Raw genomic sequence first — 22,737 nt, forward strand, 5'->3', positions numbered from 1 at the left:
GTAAAGACATCCAGAATCTCCAGGGGTGAGCTGTGAGTCCAAATAAGTTTCTGCTGAGGGGTGCAGAAGGTTCAGAAATTCAGTAGGGTGTAGGTATGGCTCTGTCTCTGGTGTCTGCCTATGGAAGCAAACTGCAGCTCCAGCTTTCTGAGTGAACCCAGATGCCCCGGGAGATCCTCTCATGCTGTTCCCCATGTGCTCTGGAAGGTGAGGATTTTTTGTGTCCTCCAGTGTCCAGGTGCTTGAAGCCATCACTGCTGTTGCTGAGTCAGCAGAGAGCAGGCATCTCTCAGCATCTGCTGAGGGAGGGATCAGTTTAAGCTCCAAACAGGAGTGTGCAGAGTTTCTCCAAGTGGAAGCAAACTATTGATTTTGTTGTTCCATTTAGCCTGAAGGGTCCACAGTGACATCCTGAACCTACACAGTAAATATGATGAGATATCTGCTGGCATCAACACCCGTATTCCCTCTGGAAAAACACGTTGTCAGCCGTGATCAAGACGTGAGGTCTCCGTCTGTAGCCCCAGAAGGAAACTGTCTAAATCAGCAGCTTACGGGCCATGATCTGCAGATCCTCTGTTGTGGGTGAAAGTCTTGCAAGAATTAAATAGGGTGTGAGAGGAGGGGGTGTTTCTTTGGAAACAGCTGGAAGAAATGGACCAAGTGAAACTCCTCTCTCTAAGCAAGGACCAGTTCCATGGGATGCTGCAGAACCTCACACTAAATATGCTGGTCATAAGCATGCATGAGATCCTAAAGGAGCTGCTCTTTGGATCATTTTGTTTGCTTGGTTGGAATATTCTTTTTGAATAAGCAGCAATATATTCTCTGCCATCCTGGATGCATGCCAGTAAAAGTCCTAAACCTTCCTTTCTAGCATCTGTGTGTAATATAAAGGGTCATTTATAATCTCTGTAAGCCATGATGAGGCCTTTCGTCACGTTGTCTGAAGCCTGCTTGCATTCTAGAGGCTGTTCTTGCTGACTTTTGGCTTGCAAAGAGAAGTCTTGGGATGGTTTTGTCTGTCTGTCTTCTTTCTGTTGTAATCACTGTGCTATTTTATCTACAGTGAATTCCAAGCTGGATATCCTAATGCATCCTTGACCAGCTGTGTTTCTGTTTTTGTCTCACCTGCTTGTGTGCCACAGTAAAAAATCCCTGAAAGTTGTATTTGTAGGAAAATTATGCTATCTATGGGAAGGCAAGAGTGTGATGTACCTTTCACTCCTGGCTGTGGGTACCTTTGTAACCAAACTCTCCCTCCTGTTGGTAAAGAGAGAAGCTGGAGAAATCTGTGTTCACATTTGATTAGCTGAGTATCTTTGGGGTCTGACCTTTTTTTATTTATGCCCACACTGGTGTTTCTGCTTTTGAGATGAGGTGATAAGTGTGGTACTTTATCACTGTCACTGCTCTCTCTGTGCTCCTGCTCAGGAAGGTGAAATGTTGTCCCTGGATTTGAGTGAAGGATCTGTTACCCTGCCATGAGCTGTCAGTCCTGTTCAGCCTGGCAAACGCAGGTGATGGCTTCAGGCAAGGAAAGCAGTGGATGGAGAGCCTCGGGGAACTTCTCACTTCCTGTAGTGATTGATTCCTTTTATAACAGGTCCCTGTCAGGTCATGTGAAGAAATGAACCTGGGAAGGTGTTGGGTTTCTCCCCACCCAAACGTGCTGTAGAATGGGAGCAGCCTTTATCTTCAACTGCTGCCCAAGGCTCTGTCATGAGGTTGTACCAAGTTCTGTTCAGCACCTCTCACTTCCATGAAAGGCTGTTCCCAGGCAGGAATTACAACCTGACTGCCAAATTCCTGGGACTTGCAAGGGGATATGTGTACCTGCTCTACTTGGTCCTTGGAATAAGTTGTTAAAAATGTGAGACCTACTCAGATAACAGCAGTTTGGGGCTTGTTTGGAAAGCAAATCTATGCATTGCAGCAGCACCCACTGAATAGAAAGCCCGGCAGAATCAGCTCTGTATGTAGCTTAGAATAATCAACATTTCTTGCAGTTTTTGACATAGGCAGCCTGCACAGTGCCACCTCCAGAGCCACACATGAAGTGCCAGACTCCCAAGCTAGTTGAAAATAATCCTTGAAGGAGCAAGATGACATTAAATTTGTGTCTATGCAAGGGAAGGCATAGAGGGTAATGATTAGTTTCCAATTTCTCCTTAAGAGTTGCAATTTTGAGCTGCCATTGTCCATTTACAAGAGCAGATTGGCTCCCAGATTCCCTCTGGCAATTCCGGAGTCTGCCCCCATCACCTGCCTTTCTCTTCTGGGGTGTGTGGTGGTGTTTGCTTTCATTCACCTCATTTCCCTTCAGGAATATGAAACTGTGTATTTTTAGCATCAGATATGGAGGGTTTTTTCAGAGTGCAGTTGATTTTTATTTTTTTTCCCATCTGACACAGAAGTACCTTGTGTGTACTCAAGAAACCCAGCAAAACCAATACTAGAGTGAAATAATCAGTGTAGGATAATCCATGTACCCTGTAAACAGCAATTCTTCCCAGCTGACTCCAGGAGAAGGCCAGAGGGACACACATACGAGCTACGTAACAGTTAAAGCGTAACGTGTAATTCAATATTTATTTGGATTTCATTGACAAGCCAGAAAAATGACCTTAACATGAGGGGAGGTACTCAAGTCCTTGATAATTATACTCTGATTTAAAATGTTCAGTAACTATTCTGAATTTGCTTCCAGTATTTATGGGCCTTCATGCTCTGTTACATGTTGTTAGTGTGGATACTGCTGCTTCCTTCCTCTCCTGTGGTGGGAACAATTCCTTTACTCCTCACATCTTAATGAGAAGTTTTGGTTTTCATGATTTCAGGACACATTATTCTGCTATTATCCTGGCAGGTTCTGTGCGTGTGCAGGTTGTTTTACATGACATGAAATGCTTTGGCTCTGAGGCTCATGCACAGCTGCTGTCCTTCCCATGGCTGGAAGCACTGGGCTAAAAACATGTTTGGGGTAAATAATGCAGAGCTGTGGTTTTCCCAATTCCTCTTGTTCTCCCCCTTTCTCGTGGCTGCTTTTCCTTCTGTGCTCAACTGGCTGTTCCCATGGCAGGAGGAGATATTACCCCTGTCTGGACAAACCCCATGAATAAAGCTTGGAGAGACCAAATGGCTGATTGCACCCAGTGTGCAAGTGAAATGAAAAGGAAAACTTTACCTTGAATTATCACAATTTCAGCCTTTAGCTCGTGTCGTTGTTTCTTCTGGCCCCGCTCCCTAAACTTTGTGTTTGTGTTTGTGTGAAGTTGTGTTGAGCCTGTTAAAGGATCTGATGTCATCGTGTGATCTGAAGCTTCATGAACTTTATGTTTTTCCCCCTTGTCACAGGGTTTCCCCCCTTGTCACAGGGTTTGATGCTGCAGATGTTAATACAGGGTGTCTGATCCCTATTTATACACCACAGATCCCTGACAAATCTGAGACAAGTGGTTCTGTAAGACCTCCCTGCCCACCTGGGGTCACCTCAGGTGTGACCACAGTCCACACTTGCTGATGAGGAATCACAGCGGGGTTTATGGGGAGCAGGAGCAGTGTTTCAGGGAAAGCTGCACAGCTGAGCCTTGTCCCTGCTGCCAGGCTCGTGGCCCTGGGCACAGAGCCACCCCTCCCTGGGTGTGCCAGCGTTCCCGGCCGGCTGTAGCCCAAGGGTCAGTGAGCAGCCCGCTGGCCCCATGTGGTCCTGGCATGTGTGCCTCCTATTCATGGAAATGGGAGCTATCCAGAGAGCAGGGGTTCCTGTGGAGATGGGAGGGGAATGCAGAAAGGGGAGAAAAACAACAAATGCTGTAAATGGCATGTTCTGGAGAAATCAAAGTGGCAGAGAGGAGGTGGTTTAGGGAAGGAGAAGGGAATGTGCAGGTGCATTTCCACTGTGCAAGCAGTTTGATTTTTGGTGTGCAAGGCTGGGGAGTCGCTGTGGTGCTTGAAGGGATCTGTTCTATTGAGGCCTCTTGCTTTAAGATAGATGAGGAGCCAGGACTCCTCTGGTTCAGCAGGGAATGTTACACAAGCACTGGGTGTGTTTTAGAGCACAAACTGGTGTCTCCACTTCCCACAGTGACCCCAGTTCTGATCCCCAGTCAGTAGGAAAGCGACTCTCAAACCTGTTCACTACACTGATGTACAAAAGCATCACAAAACATTCCACACCAAAATATTCACAAAAACGTGAACCAGCATTTGGCAAAGATGAGCAATGAGTGCAAGGGGGAAATGAAAATAACCTTTTCTGTACCCCCTCAGACATGTAACTGGAACCTAAAACATTTTATTTTTCAGACAAGGTCCCTGAAGGCTCTCTAGGTCCAAATTCCCTGTGCTGAAAATGCAGTTCCTTCTGTCTCATACACCTTGCAGTGAGGGGTCTGTCTCTCTCTTATTTTCTTGTGAGACACTTGTCCCTTCCTCCCCTGCATTTTCCCTTGCCCATTTTTAGGCTGTAACCTCAGCAGGACAACAACAGAACTTGTTCAGCACCCAGCTTGTTTGAGACCTGCTGACAGAGAACTCCACCACACCAAAAAGCAGAATTTTCCAACTCTGCTGTTGTTCAGAATGGTGGGAGGCTGGGGAATGATACCATAAGAAGCAGGATGGAATTAAGACCAGTACAATGGGAGCTGACTATCAGGAGATTTGGAACACTTCTTTTTTTTTTCTCAAGTCCTATTGTTTCTGATAAGTCACAGAACTAAATTATGCACTGTAAAACCCTGGCCTCTGACAACCAAGCAAGAGGCAAAACTGGATCTGTGGTTCAGGTTGGCAGAAGCTGGGAATCTTTCTGCAGCTATTAGAAGGAGAGGGGGGGGTGAGAAGTGAAGACTGCAAGTTAGCCTGGCTATGGCTGGCAGAAGAAACCACCCCATGCCAGATACTTGGCCTGTTTTTACTGCAGTCTGGTGTGTGTTGGTTCACTGGCTGTCTTACTGGGGCTGATTAGTGTGTGTCCTTTCTCTCTGCAGGCACTGGTGTCACTACACGGTCACAAGGACAGTCTCCTGCCAGGTGCAGAACGGGTCAGAAACGGTGATCCAGAGAGTTTATCAGAGCTGCCGGTGGCCAGGACCTTGTGCCAACTTAGTGAGGTAAAAATCTTCATGTCTCATGTTGCCCAAACCTTCCTGCCCTTCCTCTTTGTTTGGTTGCTGGTGAGTACTGCAGAGAGGGCTGAGATCAGAGGGTCAGCTGGGATATCCTGCTTTGGGGTGCTGTGACTGAAGAATGCCACTGGTGATAACTGCAGGGTAGTCACAGGTGAAGGTAAGTGTAGCACTGTTTCCCATTTTAGGAACTCTCTAAACACAGAGAGAGTCTAGTTTAGAAAGGAGATATTGTTTATTCTGTGCAAGGTGGAGGTTTCCACAAAACAAGCACACCGAGGGGTAAAATACTACATCTTTTATAGAGGAAAGTTTACATGAACCCACCTATCTAATATCCATTCTCCACCTACCTAATGCCTATTTATTTGGGTGATATAATCTCACACAAGTTGCTTGAAACACAAAGTTCTTTTCTTCATTAAGCAACTCCTATTGTAGAAGTTATGTGACAACATCAGTTACATTTACAAAAGGGGAGAAAATTCAGCCTGGGGGCAGATAGTTCAATTTAAGGACATCAGTATTAGGACAAGTTATGGGAACAGTTTAGCTCAGGCTGCAGTGCCTGTTTGTGCTTCTCCACACAGGAGGCTGCTGCTGGTCAGGCATGAAAGCAGATAAATGTTCAGTGTGTCTGACCAGGGTGAGCAGGGGTGCTGGATCAATGGTTCTGTGTGACTTGTTGGTACCCTGTACTCAGGGTTGTAGTGGTAATATTGATCACATACACTGGAAAGCTGCGATCAAATCCCTTATAGGCCATGAGGGACAAAGGTAATGTGCCCTGGATCTTTCAGAGTGGAGTTTCTTCAGACTTCCTGGATCTCAATACCCTTTAAAGACATGTTAAAACAGAATGTCCTCTCCTCAGACGAGAAACAAAGCTTAAAACCAGCTACGTGTCAGAAACTTGTCCTGAGCCTGCTTTGCCTTTCGATCATTTACAGTCTTGGAACCTACATTTAAGAAGGAAAAAAAAGTGTGAAATAACTGTCCCCAGCTACCACCTCTCAGTAAAATGTCTTTGCATTGTTAAGCTTTGCCTTCTCTGAAAGACATTCTCAGAGCAGGACAGTGTTACCCACCCATCTGGGAATTGGGGCAGAAAAGCCATTGTGCTCTACATTTGCACCTAGCTTCTAAAACAATTTCCCAAGTAGACAAGCCATAACTTAGCTCACAGAGCTCACTCATTTTATTGTTATTGTTACCAATTCAACCACAGGGCATTGGTTGAGGTCCTCCTGTAGTTGATAACCAGGCCAGAAGGTGATTGAACTGCAGGCTGAGACCCACCTCCCTGTTCTTGTGACACTTCATCTGGAATTCACATTTTGCTGTTCATGGGGCTGTTCCCATAGTTGGTTCTCTAGTTTCCACTTGGCCAGTGGTCAGTCTCAGTTTTTTTACTTGTAATATATCTGTTTCGGTGTCTCTTTGGTCTTTGTGCAAGGCTGTGGTTGAAACACTTCATATTTTATGCTGTCATGGCCAAACTTCTGTTGAAGCTTTTTAATTTCCCAGGCTTTTTAGGCACATAATTGTCATTAGAAACTTGTGAGCTTTCACCTTGTCCTCTAAACTTGCCAAAAATCTTACTTATTTTTCGTTGTTAACACAACTGGAATTTCACAAGTACCAAACATTTGATCATGTTATTAGTAAAAATTCTTTTTGTGGGCCCCTGCAGTTGATTGATGCCATTGATTCTTACATTGACCCAGAGACTTTAGGAGTAGTGTGTGCTGTTGTGACATTGTTCATGGAACATTTTCAGTTTCAAATGTAGTTTGGTTTGTTTGCCTGATGAGTCCAATTGTTTGAAGACAATGCAGAACAGCAGCAGACATCTCAATTTTTCTTTCTGTGCGAAAATATGGAAAGAAGCTGGGGTTATTAAATATTCAAGATCTCAGCTGGTGAAAGCTCAGCTAACAGGAGCTGCATTTTTGGAAGATGATCACTGTGGAGAAACCTTCCAGAAGAGATGGGGGGACATCAGTGCTCTGTTCCCTTTGAGTTGGGAGGAAATGCAGGACAAGAGGATGGAGCCCTTCCAGGGAAATGACTCTAATGTCTGTCCTCTAACCACACATGGTATGACATTCTTGCATAAAGTAGAGAAAGACCCTGCACCTCTTTCCCAAGGACCTCTCAGAAAGCTGCTGACAAAATGCTGGAACCCACCCACCTATCATCAGAGGTAAAACTGGTTCCTGATAATTTCCCCTACTGCCACCGTCTGAAAGGGAGAGCCCCAAGAATGAATAAAAACGAAGGTGAATCCTCTGGTTTCCTGAGAGCTGAATGGGCTGTTGGATAAGTTATCCCCAGCCAAGACATCTTTTATAAATGGTTGTTTGTTTTCAGCAGTGCACCTGACTTTGATAAGGGGATGAAAACCGGCTGCTGAAAACGATGGATCTTGTGATGTGTGACTACTGTGGACAATGTTTGGTACCCCTGAGCCAGGTTGTGTGGTTGAGGTGTTGCTTTCTGAGCACACAGCAGCCCAGCAGTGTTTCATTGCCAGCCCATAGGGATGCTTGAAGTGGCTTTCTTTTATCTTGGAGTCAAGCTGAAGTTCTAAAACTACTTTTTAAAAAGAAATACTTTCTCCTTCTCTCTCACCAAAATGGGTACTGTCTTTTTAGGAAACACTGATCTCTCTCCTAATTCAGGTAAACACCATCTCCTGTTTTCAGATGAAAACTCCTTGTATATAAAGGATAGCAATAAGAAAGACAGTTCCCAAAGTCACAAGGCAGTGTAGTGCCTTTTCTATTCAGCCCCTCACTTGCTAGTGCAGTTCCTTGCAAGTTGTATTTGTTTACCTGATTTTTCTGTTAAGAAACTGGCTTTGAAGGGGCTTGTAAGCTTTCATCAGCCACCAAGCTGTACAACTTGCTTTGACAGGTCTCTGAAAATCCCTGCAGAAGACAAACAGAGCAGAAAACAGCTTGGGTGCCCTACTTGTTTGTTTCCTCCTTACCTTGTCTATACCAGTCTCTCTCTTTTTGGGATTTCTAGAAGTCTAGCTTCAGGCAAGGCCAGGCTTACTCCAGGCCTGGTAGTAGCTAAAAATGTTCTTGCTCTCTATATCCCTGTGGTTGTTCAGGTAATAGAAATATATCTGCTTTTCTTTTGCTAAAAAAGTAAATTTAAAGTGTCTTTTGGCCTTCTCCTGTTCTTCTCTAGGGAGATGTGTGGTGCCTGAGCTTGAATTAAAGGGCACAGAGTGTTCTGTGTGACTGTAAGCAATGCAAAATGTCAGTAAGCCATTGGCACTATTTTGGCTTTGTAGTGTTTCTCCCAGCTGTGATTTGAAACAAACTGTTTTCATCTCCTTGTTTACAGGGAGTCAGCCATATCTGGGAGAGCTTTCATTCTGCCAGCACCCATTATCAGGCTGCTCACTAGCAAAAGGGATGTCAGCCAAGGAAAAAGGCATCTCTCAGACTTGTGGTGACAGCTGAGAGGGGCTCTCTGCTGCAGAGACTCCGCTTACAAGCAGACATCGGCGTGGCCAGACGAGGATTTAATCCCTTTCCTGTCTCCCATTCATTCTTGTTGTGTTTCTTTCCCTTATTGCACAAACTGCAGCTCAGGGTCAAGCCCTTGCCAGAGGAGGATCTGTGAGATCCCAGCCTTGCAGCCTCGGCTGTGAGATGTCCTTGCTGTCCATTCACTTGCTCCTGGGAAGCTGCAGCGGAGCTGCTTTAGCAGGAGTGTCGTCATCTTGGCTGGGCTGAGCTGAGCTGTTCTGTTCTTGCCCTCCACCCCAGGCTCTTTATTTAGCTTGAGTGCTGAGTTGCTCTGGAGCAGTCTTGGCTGGAGGATTTCCCTCAGCAGATCTGTTCCTGAGCTCTCTCTGTTTGGGCAGCGAAGGCTTTGGCTCCTGTGTGCCATGGGCTGCGCCTTTGCTGTGTCACGCTCTGCAGCAGCCTGGCTGCAGCTCCTGGGCTGCTTCACACTCACATGCCATTTGTCTGTCTGAAGGAAGGGACAAAGTCCCTACCTTGGGGCTTCAATGGCAGCCTAATCTCTGGTTCTTTACTGCCTGGATGGTTGTCCCCAGCTCCCAGTAAACCCAGGCGTCCAAACCTTAATCCTTCTCCTCAGCAATCCTTTTGCTGCAGCCCAGTCCTGTCCTGTTGGGACACTGCACTCCTCAAGGCTCACTGAGGAGGGTGGTCTTGAAGGCCAGGTAAGGATTTGAGATCTACATTAAGTTGCTGGAGCTTTTGTGACTTCCTGTGCCTTCAGTCCAGCCAGGCCACCTCACCTGTAAGATGAGAACAGTGCTGCTTTTTTCTTACTGTGTTTTATGGCACAACAGGGCAGCTGCTTGCTGTACCCTAGCTGGCCAAAATCAGCCTACTTTTGATTAGAGTATTGGTGTATGATTGTTGCAGTCAGTAAAGCAGTGTCTCAGGAGGTGAATGGATGGGATGAATGGCCTTGGCAGATCATGTGCTGTTACAGCCTTCAGAAGACAAACACTTTGTGCTTCAAACTGTTGTTGCTGTGAAAATCCCCATCTCATCTCAGGAAACGTGCTGCCTCATGTTGTAGCAGGATATTCCAGCTCCTCTCCCGCTTGTCCTATCCTTGAAAATGAATGTTCCCAGCAAGGCTGTGTGAGTTTTTATCCTGTTATGCTTTGCTGTGCTCCATGGTCACAGAGCTGTCTGACTTCAGCTTTTGAGCCTCCTGTCTCTGCAGCATTTTCTGCCTTCAGAGACTTTGAAGATTTTCCAGGAAACCCACAGCTGGCTTGTACAGGGATGGGTTTACCTGGTCTCTTACTTTGATAAGTTATCAAAACTCCAAACATTTAATTATTCATCTGTTGGCTTTAAACTTCATGCAGAGATGGGAGAGATGGAAGGAAGAGTGTTCTTGCAACACAGCAAATCTGGGCTCTGATGCCCTTTCCAGCTGCCTGTCACTGCCTGTTTTTTCCTTTCAGTATTGTAGCTGGTTTGGCTTATCACAAATGCTGTGTGCATTTAATGTAAGCAGGCTACACATCTTGCATGGATCATTCTTGTTTGGTGTTTTTGAATGCTGGGTTTTCTTTATTTTTTTTGTTCTTTTCATTTAAACTGAACACATTACTGCTCCCGGGGGGATTTTACAAGCTAGTTTGTAGAATAACAAAGAAGGAATTCTGCAGGCTCATCCAATTTGGTCTTCTGTGCTTTTGAAAACTCTGTTGCTACAGGGTCAGTAGGAGAAGTTGGGGATCTGTCACCCAGGAGATTGGCCTGTAGCTGATGTTTCCCCTCAGTTTCAGAACTAGTAATGCCACAGGGAAATCCTTCTCTTTTTCTTGCTTTCCAGTCAATTGAATAATAAGTCCCAGAGCTTATTCCAGTGCATTAGGATTGCTATTTGAAGTACTGTTAGACATAAACTCTTTTATGTGTTTAATTCCCTTACGACTCCACATCTTGGAGAGAAATGCGCTTGGAAAAAGGCGTCTGCTCTTCAAAGCACACATGGGATATAAATGCAGGACGAACAGTGCTCCTACAAGCAGGACAGACAGAGGCTCTGGGTGTGTAGGATTAGAGCTGTAGCACAAAGGGGCATTCTCAGCTTTGAACAATGGCTGTGTGGTGCTGGCTGGGCACAGGTGGAGGGTCACCTGTTTCAGGGCTTGTGCTCAGGCTGCTGATTGAGGCCTTTTGATCTTGCCCAGACATCCTCTGAGCACTCCTCCTCCTTACTGCAGCACTGCTCTGCAATAGCACTGACATCTGATTGTTAGTAAAGACAGGAGCTGATGATTACTCTGGTGGCATAGAAACATCTATCTCTGTGTCCTTGGCCTTTTTTCTTGGGACTGGGAGCCTGTCAGGTATTACTGTGGACATCAGGGCGTGGGAGGTAGGTAGGTTTGTTTCCTGGGTTTAGTCTTTTGCTAAGTTGTTTGAACCAGACATATTCAGAGGTAAACAGAGTCTTCTTCCTTCCCTTTGGCAAAGGCAGAAGACACAATGAGCTCCAACACTCCTGCAGCTGCATGTTGTCTGTTTTTTTTAATCTGGTGTCTGCAGGAGCATATTTAAAACTCCTCTGGTTATGTTGTTCCCTGGGGAACTACTGCTTTTGTGGTAGGGAAGCTGGAAGAGCTGGAGATGCAGGAAAAAAGAGCACTGGTCTGATTCACAGTGATGGTCTCTGCCATGCCTGAGTGCAAGCGTGATGGCAAAGGTGCTTCTTGTCCTTGCATCAGCTGTGGCTCTGGTTTGAGGTGAAGTTGCCCTGTGTGTGCTACACAGAGGAGCTGCCTGGTGTAATCAGTGTCTGGTAGGCTTTGAGAGGATGGTTATGACGGTCTGTCTGGAGTGGGTGTGGTGGTGTTGGGAACCAAATATATACTTGATAGCTTCTCTGAGATCCTGAAGTCCCTTCTTTCCAAGTGCTTTGAGATATGGTTACTTAACCTGATCGATTTGAAATCTGATGTCAGAATACTCTGATATTCTATGGGGAGTTGTAGGGTTTTGGCATGTCTGTGAATCAGGGCATTGGTACCAAGAATCAGAGGAACTACGTCAAGCTTTGTTCTGAATGCCCTTTGATACACCTGTTGTAATGAAGGTGAGGGTCCCTGGAAGGCAATGTGTCAGTTACATGTACGGGGTTGGACCCACTGGGTTGATATCTGACTTCCATGCCATGAGAGAAGTAGGCAAAAGAGAGCTTGGATTCCTTGATTTCTGGATTCTTTGCCAGTCAAAAGGGCAAGTTCATTCATCCTGTGATCCTGAAACCCATCAGTAAGTGACAGTCAAACTTTCAACCTGGGGCTTGAATAAAAATGAATAGAGGCCTCTGAGGGTCACTGAGGTCTCCTTGGGCACAAACTGCAACGGCTGAGTGAATCAGAGTAACAAAACCTTCTCTGGTGATGTGGAAACGAGTTTCACGCCTTCCCTCTCATGTGGGCTTTGTGCACAAACAGCTTTGTTTGTGAGTGTCAAAGGGCAGGGGAAATCCAGAAAGGGGGAAGGTATTTCCTGTGTGTGACAGGCTGTCCTGCTTGGGTCATGGCAGAGATCACGCCTTTCTCTTTTGACTTGATTTTTGAGGCTTTGATCCAAGAATGTGACTCTCTTCCCCTTTCTTGTGTCATGTCTGGATGTTGTGTTCAGTGACACTTCCTTGAAAGCAAGGGGGACACATCCTTGTGTGCTGAGGAGTGAGACTTGTTGGCTGCCATCCCTCAGTGTGTCCTGACCTCTCCAGTACTTGTAGCTCCATATCCCCAAATCAGTTCATCAATCAGCTCATGCTCCTTCCCCAAATTACCACTTCCTGGACAGTCACTTAGAGCCACAAGCAAGAGATGCTGTTTCCCAAATGATAATTTTATGTGGACAAGCTCCTGTAGCTCATCCTACAGGGATCAGGCAGCTCCAAGGACAGCCATGTGGTGGCTCTGATCTAGGAACAGCAGGGGCTGTGGGCTGAGCTTTCTGGGCTCTTCCCTGGGAGTTGCCCCATTCCTGGGATATTGTTGTGAACCCTCAGCAAAATCCCTGGAAATGACACCTGGTTCTTGCAGTGGAGTGGCAGATCCTGGTAGTTTGCTTCTCCAAGAAGTGCTTGGAGTTCTCCTGCTGAAGGGAACTGCGTGTGCTGAGCACATCCTTTGGCTCCCTGGGGAGCGGAGCAGTGCAGATTGTGGCTCCTCCAAACCTCTTCCACTCTGCTTTGGCAGATTTCCATGCCAGTGTTTGTGGCTTGAGTGACATCCAAGGGAAAGGCTTCCCTATTTTGCTACCAATCCTTTTTTCTGCCTGCTGTGTTTTCCACACGTTTTCATTCAGGGGCTTCTGATCTTTAACAGGTATCTTCCTTCCCTCTCCTTTTTTCATCTCCTTCAGTTGCAACACTGCAAGTGTCAGATGGTGGCAGTGCTTTGCTAAAGGTGCTTTCTTTGCTCCCCTCCTGGAACAGCAGTCAGAAATCTGCATGATGTTATGCCATAGGTCACAACAGATCTTGGTTCCATGTCACAAAACTGAGGAAAAAGGGTGCTATGAAGAACAGAGCAGCTTCAGAATAAACTGGACTTGCAAGCTGGGCCCACTTCAGATGCCTGAGTGCACGATGCTGAACAGAGCTGCACACGTCAGGCCTCTTCCAGGGAATTCAGGGTGGGTGGTAGACAGTGACAGCTGAGCTCCACGCTTGTCATGCCCTGAGAAGTCCTCCCTCATTTGAGGATTAAACTATAGCTACTTCCCCAACACAGAACTGCTGCCAAGATTCCAGTCTGGCTCAAGCCACTCTCCACACTTCATAATGAAGTTTGAGAGAGTTTTAACATCTTGGTGTTGGCAGAAACAAGGTTTTAAAATCACGGTGTGGTTGGAGACTCGCTGGCTCTGGACACTGGTAACAAGGCTGGAGACTTTCATGTGAAGGTCAGATCCAGCTGTGGTATTAGTGACAAAGTCATGAACTTCTGACTGATGGTTCAGGGCTTACGTGTGGAAAGATGTCTGGAGTCCAACGCCAGGACTGGGAGTTGGGAGACCTGGGTTCAATTCCTGGGCTTTGCCAGAGCTATTCTGAGAGACCCTCAGCAAGACACTTAAAGTCTTTGTGCCTTAGGTGTCTTTGTGAAGATGCGCTGAAGGTCTACCTACATCAGCGTGCTCCAAGTCCTCAAACTCACACATGACTGTGGACTCCTGAACACCACTGGATGCAGAAGAACAAAGAAATAGGTGGGATGAGCTGGCTCTGTCCAGCCCGTATCAGACAAGTGCCTGGATCACTGTTGTGGGTATTAGCAGTGACTGGTGTGCTTTTTGGCAGCTCCAAGGGTGAGGGCATCACCTTCTCAGGAGGCAGCGCTGCTCTCCTGTCTCTGGGTGAGGCTGTTCCCAGGGCAGGCAGCCCTGTGCTCAGGAGGAAGCTTGTGCAGCTCCCCCTCTCCAGCGGCTATAGGAGAACTTAGCTTGTGTTTGGCAGCTGGCACAAATCATCAGCAAACAACTTCCTGAGAAATTAGTTTCCCAAAGACTGCTAACCACGACTGAGCTGCTCTGTTCTTTCCAAGACACACATGGGCAGCCTCTCCTGGCAAGCCTTTGTTACTGCTCTTTGGAGCAGCTACCAGTCACTGCAGTGCTGTCCTGGGTGTACACCTGCACCTGCCTCCCCTTGGAGCAGTTTTGGATGAGATTCATGCAACCTCCAGCTCTGTTTTGTCCCTGTGCCCAGCTGAGCCCGGGGCAGTGCTCTGTCTCCTGCCAGCTCTCAGCAGGAGGACCCTCTTCCCCAGGGACAGGGTGCTCAGGGCTTGTGTCTGCCTGGCTTGGAGAGACAAGCATAAGCTGCAGCCTGCAACACTGTAATCCCAAAGCTTCAGACTCTCCCTGTGTGTGCCAAATTCCTTTGGCTGTTAAATAAGGGTAGGAATTTCGAGGGGAGCTTGTAGAGTACAACTTCCGTGTTTGCTTTTAGCTTCATGAATAGCAGCAGTGACTTGTTTGGCTGTAGACTGGGAAAACTCACAGTTGCCAGCTTTGACAAGCTGCTGTTTTAAAGGAGAAGTTGTCACTTATGCAACTGTCTGTGTTGGCTTCAGAATCACTGGTGCCTTGCACAGCCCTGCTGTGTCTGCAGGTCACCCTCCAGTTCCCAGTGGGGATGGCAGGGCTTGTGCTCTAATTGGGACCCTGGGGATGCTGTGCTGCTCACAGAGCTCACAAACTTGTCCTGCAGAACCTTGGCTGTGGTCCAGAAGAGGGTGACCCTATTTCAGATGGGGGAGAACTGAGGCACAGGTCAGATAGCTGGAAAAAAGGCTCCATGAAGGTCACTGATGAAGTTCATGTTGATGTGTTGGTACATCCCAGGTCTGAGTGGTGGGGAAAGGGAAGGCACCTGGGACATGGGAAACTCTCTTACTGCTGAGTGAGGAAAGGCTGTTGCCAGCCTCTGTTTAATGTCACAGAAGTCCCCAGGAAGGGAGAGCGTGGGAAACGAGTCATGATCTCGCTACTTGCAGGACATTGTAGTGGTGAGATCTCCACAAAGCTGCTGGTGCTACCTGGGGGAGGAGAGGTGTGGGGAAGAGCCAGTAGAGCATGAGGGCTTAAGGAGGAAAATAAAAGCTGTTGAATCAGATCCACACTAATAAATCCTTGCTGATACTTTGTGTGACTCCTTTCTCTGTAGCTGGGGGTGGCTGGGTGCTCTGGGATATATCCAGGTGAGAAGATGTGCTATGAATTAGTAGCAACATTGCCCTTGAGTAGGTCACTGCATTCTGCTGACTCCTTGTTTGTGTTAGTTACAGGACTCTCATCAGGCCCACGTACAAAATGTCCTACAGAACTGTGACCACGCTGGAGTGGAGGTGCTGTCCTGGCTTCACGGGGAGCAACTGTGAGGAGGGTGAGTTATCCAGCAGTGACTCTGTCCTTACGGAGCAGCAAGGATGGACTGGCTGCCTTGAGCTGGGGTTTGCTCCTTCATTTGTCCTACACCTCTTAAACACAGGAACAAATCACCTGTTCCCTTCACTCCCCATTGTTATCTGAATGTCACACACAAGCTCTTAAAGGTGGTCTTGGAAAGCAGATCATTCGGAATGCCTGCAAACAGGCCTGAACAGGGAGGGGGAAAAAAAATGAAGAAAAGGGAATCAGGGATTCCCTCAATCTGTTTAGAGATGTGCTCATGCTTGGCATCCCCGTTGTGTTCAGAAAATGTGCTTTCTCCTTTTTGTGTGTCATCTTCTCCCTGTCCCTGTTATCACCATCAGTTCCTGTGTCCAATAAAAGCTGGTTCCTGGGTGGCTGCTGCTGAAAGTTTTATGCCTGTAAGGTCTGAACATAAATAATGTGTGTTCCCAGAGAGCTTTGAATCAATACCTTCGGTTCCTCTTTCTACCTGCCCCTTGATGTATTGGTGCAACACTGATGTTGCACAGTGCATGTGAAAACACAGTTCTGGGTTTGGCATCACGCAGAGGAAAACACAGGGGTCTTTCCAGAGCAGGAGGAAAAAGTATTTTCCTTTTTTTGTCACAATAGGGCATATTTACCATTTCCGTTCCTAACATTTTCTACTTTAACTGTTACTTCTGGGGGTTTGAAACAAGTCCTGCTTCTCCACCAAGCTTCAGGTTTAGGCATTAAGGCATCTGCTGAACCTGACATGAGAGTTCACAGCTTGTGAATGGGAGAAACTAAGCCTGAAGTTTTCTGTCCATTTGCATCAGGTCAGCACAGCCTGTCTCTGGGTGCTGAAGGGTCACTGGGGGTGTTCAACATCTCTGAGTCTGCTGTTTGTACTCGTTTTCTTTGTGCTGTGATATTGTAATACCAATCACACGATTCAGGCAAATCTCTGACTAGGAAGTTGTCTCGTTAGAGTCCCAAGGAGTGATGGCTGCAGACAGCAGCTGGCTCCAGGCTGCTGAGGAAACAATAGCTTCCCAGAAGCTCCAGAAAAGTCTTACAAAGTGGCAGAGCCACCCTAAGTTGCAGTTTGCAGGAGAGAGCTTTACATTTTAACATAATGCTAAAAGAAGTGAGCCTGAGAGAGAAGCTGCTGTGTGCAGCTTGAGTTTTTACCTGTCCTTGCAGGGAAAGGGGAGCTGGGGATGGTGGCAGAGCTGTTTCTTCCAGTGTAGCTGGGTGAGGATGTGCCTGTGACCTGAGGAGCCCCTGTGTGCAGCCTGCTCGTGCCTGCAGGTTTGGACAGGTGTGAGTTACTGCAGCTTAGTGGTGCTGCTGGTGCAAAGGAGAGATTCCAGCTCCCTCCCGCAGTGCCAGATCCGTCTCAGCAGAGTTCAGTGGAAATAAAAAGCCAACATAAGCTTGTTTGCGAAAGCCGGCAGCGATCTCGCAGGAGCAGGTCTGTGGAACGAGGTGACAATTTTATACAGTTACTTTTCAAGGTGAAACTGTTCTTTTGGGCTTGGATATGGTCTGTGGAGTGTGAGCAGAAAGCCAGTAGTAAGCCCTTACTTTCATGTGTGAGATTCTTTTTACCTTTTTTTTTCCTCTCCCTAAAACATCTGGTGCTACTGACAGTCCCATACCCTTGAATGAAAGAGGAAAATAACAAAAGTCCCCCTTCTAGTGCAGGAGGGTTATGCCACTTAGTTTTTAGTGTAAATACTGGGGCTAGTGGTCTGCATGGCCCTTCAAGCTGTCAACTTCAAAATGGAAATATTTACTTACTCCTTATGTTAGTTCTTAATGTTACTGTCACTTGGAAATTAAAGTAAAAGAGGCTAAAAAGAGGCTGTTTTCGGGTTTCTGGCAGCGCAATATAAGGCCTTTTGTACTTTTTCCTTTCTGTGCTCTCCCCTACTGCAAGTTTGGTTCCTCTGACAGGGTGGGATGCTTATCTGTGTGAGTTCTTCCTGGAAACAGCAGACAAAAGGAAACAGAAAACTAAACTGAAGCAAAACAAAAGCAGTGCAGTGATAAAGCCACAGTGAATTAGCAGGGTAGAACCTCAAAATGCTTTAATCTTTCTTTGGTAGTTAGATTTCTACGCAATATTTCATTTCACTTGCATGTGCAGCTGGTGCTTTAGAAGTTGATGTGAGGTAGGTAAAACTGGAGGCAGCCTGGACCTGCACTGTTTTTTTCCTTGCCTTCTTGCTGTGTTGCAAATCCTCCAGTTTTCTGGCAGCCACTGTTGCCAAAGGAATGGCAGCTGCAGTGGCTCTGAGCTTCCACTGCAACATCTCCTGGTTCTGGAGACTGAAGGGAAACACTTCCTTTGCCAAGGGGTGTTGGAATAGTGAGGTTGTGTTTCCATCAGTAGCATGGACTAAGCCAGGAGGTAATGGATTGATGAAGCACACAGCAGAGTTCTGGGAGCTGTGTGTGCATGGGCATGGCTGATGGTGGTCTTGGCATCCTGGTGCTATCAATCTATCTATAAGATCTATTGATTCCTTCTTTAATCCTCAGTGAGCAGGTTTATTATTGGCTCCTTTACTGTGCTGTTCTGGAACATTGTCTTTGGGGGAACCACTGTAGCATATCTGGAGGATAGATTATTTTTACTAGCTGTCCTTATATCAAGCCTTCCTTGCCCTTTTAAAATTTATTTCTTTTAGCATTTTATGAGGGAAGACAGGATGGGGAGAAGGTGAACCAAGGAAAGAAGTCAAAGAATTTGAAAGCACTCAGAGGCTGCAGCTATTTCTGATATTATAACTTGTTGTGATCTCCCAAATGGCAGGTCAGCTTTTCTTTTGCAAAAGCAGCAGTTCAGTGTGGGTGTCTAGCCCCAAAGTATGACAGACTCCTGAGCAGACTGGCTTGCTGTAAGCAAGCCCAAGTATGTCAGCATTTGAAAGATCTCAAGTTCCTTTACTGGTTCTGTAGAACTGTGACCTGCTCATTGAGTTGATAGTCAAAAATTCACCAGTGGTACCAGGCCTTCCCTAAGGGTTTCTTGCAACTTCCTTGGATGGAGAAAGAGACTTGATGCAAACAAGTCTGGTGAATATAACTGTCACTAGATGCTAACTTTTATTTTCCAGTTTCAGGAGGTTTTTGTTTTGTTTAAAGTGAAGCCCAAGCCTAGGACAGGAAATGAATGCACTGAGCCACCCAGTCTGCTGACTGCTGATATAAAGAACATATGGATGAGGGCAGTGCAGGGGTGAAGTGGTTTAGCCATTGCAATCATGCATCAAGCTGATTGATTTGAATCCAAGATGATGATGACATTTCAACTCAGCCTTTTTTCTGTATGGCTGAAAGTTCAAAGGCAAGTGCAACCTCTTGGGAGAGGAAAAGTGTCCCCAGCAAATTCAGGGGCTCAGAGCTGCCCTGGAGCTCTCCAGCCAGGCAAGGTCTTATTTTACTTTACAAATATAGCATAGCTTTCTTCCTTGTTTGTTTGTACTGCTTGAGTTTGGGACAGTAGCCAGTATCCTATTTACCCCAGAAGCAGATTGATGGTAGGCAGCTTAGCTGTTTGGGCAAGAAACAGCTCCCAGAGTAACCTCAGCACCTCTAAAGTGATGCTATTGTGACTCCAAGCTTACTTTTTTTTCTTTCTATAAGAATGCAAGTAAGATAGGAAATTTGAGCAGCCTTGTTCAAGTAATGGCTTAACTGGAAAACTTCCTTTTTTTTTTTAATGTCTCCCCCTCCTCATTTCTTGGAATATTATTATCTACTTTTAATAACTATTGTTTGTATCTTTCTTGTCATCCTGATATTTTTCAAACCTCTTAGATTCCCATGCGTTTACAGTTTTCAAAGCAGCATAAGAAAAAGAGGACTTGCCTCTTGGTATGACAGAGTGCAAGAACCCTCTTTTTTACTGCTGATTCACAAAATTTCTTGGTCCCAGGAGTAGAGATGCAGAACAACACTGCCACGAAAATCTTAAATGAGCAAATGCAATTATGAGACAAAATTTGATGAGACTGTGAGAAAGGACATCAAAACAAGAGACCTGAAAGTTTGAAAGCCCACTGAAGTGCTCTGAAGGGAAGGGAATTCAAAGTGGTATTGATGGGACCTCACTTCTCCAAGCCTTGTTCTTCCCCATGAGCCATTAAAACAGAACTGCCCATGTGTGTGAAAAAGCAACACAGAGATTATGGAGTAACATTTCCTGTAGTATCACAGCAGTTCTCTCCAGGAGTTGAGCTTGCATGTTCCCCTTTTCTCAAGTACCTCAGTTCTTTCTTCAGCAGAGCTTTTTGCTGCCACTGAGCTTTTTCATCTTCCCTTAGAAACTGAGAAAGTGTAAGAGAAAACAGTGGGAGTCAGAGCCATTGCACTGCCTGTTCCTGTTACTGCTGAATCCTGGTTCAGTGATGTTTCCCCACTTCAGCTGAGTCCAACTCCTGTCATGAAACAAAAGCTTCCATGTGAACAGTGAAATTCTCCCCAAGGTGGTCTTCTCAGTGCCCTCTGAGTGGCTGGGCAGTTCTGTGCTGCAAATGTGGCAGACTGAGGTTCCTTCCCTTCAAGTTTGGATTTAACAGGGATGTAGTTCTCTACTAGTGGCTGGTTCAGAAATTCCTTTTGGGAAATGTGGCTTAGCTCTCATTTGAGACCTTTGAATCCAAGTACAACATTTGGTTCCACATAGCAAATTTGCTTCTAAAAATATCTTCTCATGCTGGAGTTTGTTTGTTAGATACAATAAGTGAATTATGTGAATAAATGTTATAGACTATTAAGTACAACGTGAATTTACTCATAGTTTTCCAGTTAGTAAGTAGGTGGTAAAATGTGGTAACTATCTCTGTAAATCTACCTTCAAAAATATTTTATGAAAAAGTATCAAAACATGTGAGTCACCCGGGATGGAATTGCTGAAATGGGGAAGTGGCTTCTTGAGTACTGAAGTTTGTGATGTAGCACACAGGTACCTACCCCAATATTTTCTTCCACAGCACACACCTCCTGCTGCTCCAAGGTTCCACCTTCTGCTTGTGTTTCTGGTGGCCTCTTCAATATAAGATCCACCAGGAGCAGCCCAAACCACCCTACAATGTGTCACCCACTTGCTGTCTGCTCCCATCACTGTGCTGACCATTCAGCAACCTCTGGCTTCAGGCATAACGTGTGTCACCCTTGATCAAATTGATGAAATTTTCTGAGGAGTTCCTGGAGCATGTGGTCACTCTTGGAAGTATCCACAGTCTGCTGAGAGCACTTTCTGGCATCAGCACTCTGTGACTACTTGAACAATTTCTAAGTGTTCATCTTCTCCTTCAATACATAGTAAAAAAAAAAAAACAAAACAAAACAACAAAACATCCCAGTTAGATTTCCAAATATTTTGACACTGCATTCCAGCATCTGAGTAGTTCCATTTTTTTGGACATTTCTAATCTGAACAGGGAGAATTTTATTGAGCACCTAATGTCAAAATATGTGAAGTGCTAAATATCTGCAGATGTTATCTTAACATAATTGGGAAAGCTGTATGCTGTACCATTACACTGTTCCAAATTTTTTAGCTCCCATCAAATTACTGTGGTATGTAGAGAATCTTCTGTATTTTGATAAGCTATTGCTTTGCTCTCCCAACCACACTGGATGCTTTCTGCTGTGTATTTCTTAATTCACAAGTGAAGGACCCACCTGTTTATAGTGAATGACTTTCCTATGAATTTGCTGTGTTTCTAATCAGGAGTGAGCATAATCTTCCCTTGGGTAGGGCTGGACAGGGCTTGGAGCAACCTGGGATAGTGGAAGGTGTCCCTGCCCTTGGCAGGGGTGGAATGAGATGAACTTTAAGGTCCCTTCCTACCCAAACCATTCTGTGTGTCTTTTAGCTCAGAGGCATCTCTAGTGGTTGATTAGGTAGATACTGAAAGTTTTGTACCCAGGTGAGCTCCTGAATGACTTTAGAATAGAACTTGGGAAGTTTGGGTTCTGAAGAGCATGTGCAAGCTCTTGACATTGTCTTGTTTCATAATCCCTACTGCCTCCTTCAGCCCTGAGCTTTTAACATGCTACTTTCTCATGTAGCTGTTCCTTCAGAGCTCTCGTTTCCCCCCAAATTATCACTTGTTTTCCATTCATCCTCACGATGATGAAACTTTTATTTGCTTGAGGCTGTTAGAAGGGAGTTGTTTGTTTTTTTCTCCTATGTCAGTCTTGCACTGTTAGAGCCTTTGGGAGTTGCTGACAATGTAGTGTCCTCTGGAAAAAGGGAGATGTGCCATGTTATGCTGTGAATCCTGTGAATGTAGTTAGTACCAAAATCAGGAAAAACATTCTCCTGAAAAACTCCGCCCTATCTCTCTTTTCCACATTCCTTTGGAGGTGGTGGGGAAAGGGTGGAGCTGTGTTTATACCAGAAGTCAGTACTTTTTGGAGTGTACACTGCCATTTGCATAGGGAAGAGCTGAATGAGAGGAATAGTTTCTAATTGGTGTCCACTGATCAGTTTGATGCCTTCCAAGTGAATTACAGATAACAATGGAAGAAGAATCAAACCCACCTGCTGACGCTGTTTCCAAGTTTCCTTGCTGCTGCAAGTGACTTGTTTTTAATCAGGAATAGGAAATGAGGCTCAGGCCTTTGATATGAAATGCCCACAGCTGGAAGGGGTGGCAATGAGGAGTATCTTTCTTTCACTGACTTTGCAAGGCTATTACCCACTTAACCAGCTGCTTTGTGTTTAATTTTTGAGCACTTACGAAATTACAGCTCCCTCCCCATCGCTTTTCAAGGGCTTAGTTATGAAATGTGTGGATTTAGTATTGCTGTCAAACAGTGCTGAATGGGATGGTTTCTTGAGGAAGAGCTTACTGAATTTCTTGCAGGAGAATACTTGACTGGCCTGATTTTCAGCGCCATTTCTTTTTAGTGCAATAATTTATTTACTTTTAGTTATCTGTGGTATCTGACTCTAGAAGCACTGGAGACTTGTGCAGAGGTGAATGTTGGTGAGGATAAGGGAAAGATGAGGGGCAAAGTTCCAGGTTTTCATGATCTTCACCCCTAGGTGTGACTCTGTTCAGAATCCTGCTCCCATCTCTTATTGCTGTCTTGTCATTACTGGGGCAAAGACAAGAAAATACTTTACACCACACGAGTTCTAAGACCTGTGCAGAATT

At 45.7% G+C, this 22,737-nt stretch overlaps 1 protein-coding gene across 7 annotated transcripts in view; it reads left to right on the forward strand.

The window, feature by feature from the left end:
- The window catches only part of COL26A1 (collagen type XXVI alpha 1 chain), a 166,796-nt gene that overhangs the window by 20,141 nt on the left and 123,918 nt on the right, over nucleotides 1-22,737 (forward strand). For 5 of the 7 annotated variants that reach the window (XM_039562994.1, XM_039562992.1, XM_039562995.1 and 2 more), the window contains exons 2-3: nucleotides 4,995-5,117; nucleotides 15,460-15,563. In XM_039562994.1, the coding sequence (XP_039418928.1) occupies nucleotides 4,995-5,117; nucleotides 15,460-15,563 (227 nt within the window). The remainder of the gene's footprint in view (nucleotides 1-4,994; nucleotides 5,118-15,459; nucleotides 15,564-22,737) is intronic. The other 2 variants (XM_039562993.1, XM_039562998.1) reach the window with 1 other exon arrangement.

Source organism: Corvus cornix, chromosome 19 (assembly GCF_000738735.6).
Source record: "Corvus cornix cornix isolate S_Up_H32 chromosome 19, ASM73873v5, whole genome shotgun sequence".
Lineage (NCBI taxonomy): Eukaryota > Metazoa > Chordata > Aves > Passeriformes > Corvidae > Corvus > Corvus cornix.